Raw genomic sequence first — 2,474 nt, forward strand, 5'->3', positions numbered from 1 at the left:
CTGCATTTTCTGTTTTCTTGCATGTCTAAGAAGTTATACAGCTGTGAATATATTGTTTCTTTTCTTTCATACCACAGCTATGACTCATTTCTCGTAAAAAGGAGGGTCTCCGATTCTTGGTTCTGCCATAATAATTTTATTCCCATATGATCACTCGCTTGCTAGATTATTAATTTTAGATAATGTCTCGCTTGCATCGTTATGGTGTTGTCTTGTTGAACTTCAAAGAATCAAGCACATTATAGCACCCAAAATAAATAAATAAATAATCAAGCACATCTACTTTCCCCCGTTGAACTAATTTGGGCTCACTTAACCCTAAGTCAGCCACACCTAGCCCTTATCTGATTTTTGGAAGGGCAGGATTAACCAAAAGAATCTGCAAAATTCCATACGCTTTGCTGTTATAAAGTGTATACCAGTACAATTTTAGTTTAGAAATAAGAAAGATCACAATTGTGAAAGAAAAAACATATTTTTTTTAATATTGCACAGGTCACAAATTTTTATATTTTCAAATCAACATTAATATGCACCATTTTTTTGAACTAACATTCAATATGCATCCTTAATTGCACGTAGCACAATCGTTTTTTCAGAATTTTGTAAAATGTATAATTTTGCTTTTCAATAAGCAGGGGAGGGACACTAAAAAAGCGAAGAAAAGATCAGATCGATGTAATTTAGATTTAAAAAGGTTTTAGAAGAAAACAATGAACTTTATGTATTAATTTGATTTATACAAAAAGAGTTTGGAAAGGGGCAACACACCAGTCACACACCACACCTCCAGAAAAGGAGACATAGAAGAGGAAGAAGAAAAATAGGAGAAAAAATAAAAAATGGCATCTTCTACCTCATCCTCTGCCTTTCTCCTCCTCCATGGCCTCGCTTCTGCTTCTCCCTCGAAGGCTTCTGCTTTCTTCGCTTCCCCCATCAGCCCCTCCTTCCCACTCTCGACCTCCACCTCCATCAACGCGTCCTCTCCGCGGCGGCCCTTGCCCCCTGCTCCTCGCGCCACCGGCCGCGGCGGTGACAAGGACAACCGCGTGCAGGAGCTGAGGGTGCCTGATTCCTGGCTCACGCCCGGAGGAGCAGCGCAGGTTCGCATCCATGATTCCACCTCCGTCATCTCCATCCCGTTCATTTAATCTTGTAGCGGCACCTCCTGGAGTAGCTCGAAAGTTTTATGTACGTAGCTCCTGAACTTAAAATCCCTGTTATGGTCTTATGGAGGAGCTCGAAAGTTGTTATGCAGTGATCTAAACGCTTTTATATTTTCAATACAAAGGGAGTACTTCACAAAGCTACTCCCTCCGTTTCAAAATAGATGACCTAACTTTGTACTAACTTTAGGGAGTAGATTATTTCTCCTGCTCCTGTTTCTGGACTGTCATTAGCTCAAGTTTATTTACACGCCATTTGTACAGTCATTGAACAAGGCCACCTCCATCTTTCCACCTCTTACCAGGAATCCGAATGGCTGAGGGGAACGCTACACAAGTGGCTGGACGACGAGTACTGCCCCGAGCCGGCCAACGTGGACATCAGCAACACGGCCGCAAGGTCGTACCACGAGTCCCTCACGGCGAAGCAGTCTGATGTGGGGGAGATCCTGATGAAGATGGTCGGAGATCTGCAGGAGCTGTCGTACCAGGAGAGCTTCCACGGGGCCTTCTCCGCCGCCAACGCCGCGGTGCGCTTGATAACGCAGAGGATGGAGTCGTCAGCCGGTGAGTGATCGTTGACAGACAGAGCTAGCCGAACCGGCAATGGGTGGCTCAAGTTGTCTGGCTGCCCCGACCATCATTGTGTTTAGTGGTCGAACGGGAAGGCAATCTGCTTTGTTTCACTGCAGATTAGCTTTGTGAATTACCTGGCGTTGGCAAGTGGTCTGTTCAATTTGAATCAAAGTGACATACCGTGTCCTGCTCGACCGATGTTAATAGTACGTTCTTCTATGTCGCATGTTGTTAATTCTGAGCAAACGAACCAACTTGTGGTTGGATGATGGTTAGAGGGACAATGGTATTCCCAGCCTATCAGAATTCAAGTTCTGGTGCTCGCATTATTCTTGAATTTGTTTTAGGATTTTCCGCGCTGTGCTTTCAGTGGAAGGAGACGTTCCTCTCGACGACGAGGCGCTCACGGGGCGCTCACGGTGACTTCATAATTCTCAAGATGATATGATAGTTCAGTCTCTTGAAGGTGCTCACAGAGATAGGGTATGTGTTCATAGGATGAGTGTATGCGTTTATGTCTGTACGTGTTTAAAAAAAGGCGACAGGCGTCCCGCCTCCCCCTCCTCACACACACACACCATGCTGCCACCGACACCCCTCTCTCCAGCTCCTTCCCTCGCCGCAGGCAAAGCTTGCCTAGTGATAACAGTGGCGGGGTCTCTCCCCGTTGCGCAGTCCGTTGCATGCGGGACCTCCTGGCTGTCAACCCGACGTTCGGGCGTTCCGGCGACG

The 2,474-nt window shown here is 46.0% G+C and overlaps 1 protein-coding gene across 1 annotated transcript; it reads left to right on the forward strand.

The window, feature by feature from the left end:
- The first annotated feature begins 771 nt into the window (after positions 1–771).
- Positions 772–2,053, forward strand: LOC123119828 (uncharacterized). Its single transcript, XM_044539772.1, has 2 exons — positions 772–1,103; positions 1,472–2,053. The coding sequence occupies exons 1-2, from the start codon at positions 843–845 to the stop codon at positions 1,739–1,741; spliced, it is 531 nt and encodes a 176-aa protein (XP_044395707.1). The 5' UTR covers positions 772–842; the 3' UTR covers positions 1,742–2,053.
- Positions 2,054–2,474: the final 421 nt, after the last annotated feature.

This window comes from Triticum aestivum, chromosome 5D (genome assembly GCF_018294505.1).
Source record: "Triticum aestivum cultivar Chinese Spring chromosome 5D, IWGSC CS RefSeq v2.1, whole genome shotgun sequence".
NCBI classification, from domain to species: Eukaryota; Viridiplantae; Streptophyta; class Magnoliopsida; order Poales; family Poaceae; genus Triticum; species Triticum aestivum.

Excerpts from the sequence above, each read along its gene's own strand:
- LOC123119828 (XM_044539772.1), top strand. The coding sequence starts at position 843 with ATGGCATCTTCTACCTCATCCTCTGCCTTTCTCCTCCTCCATGGCCTC. Across the intron at positions 1,104-1,471 it reads CGCCCGGAGGAGCAGCGCAG|GAATCCGAATGGCTGAGGGG; the intron begins GTTCGCATCCAT and ends ACCTCTTACCAG.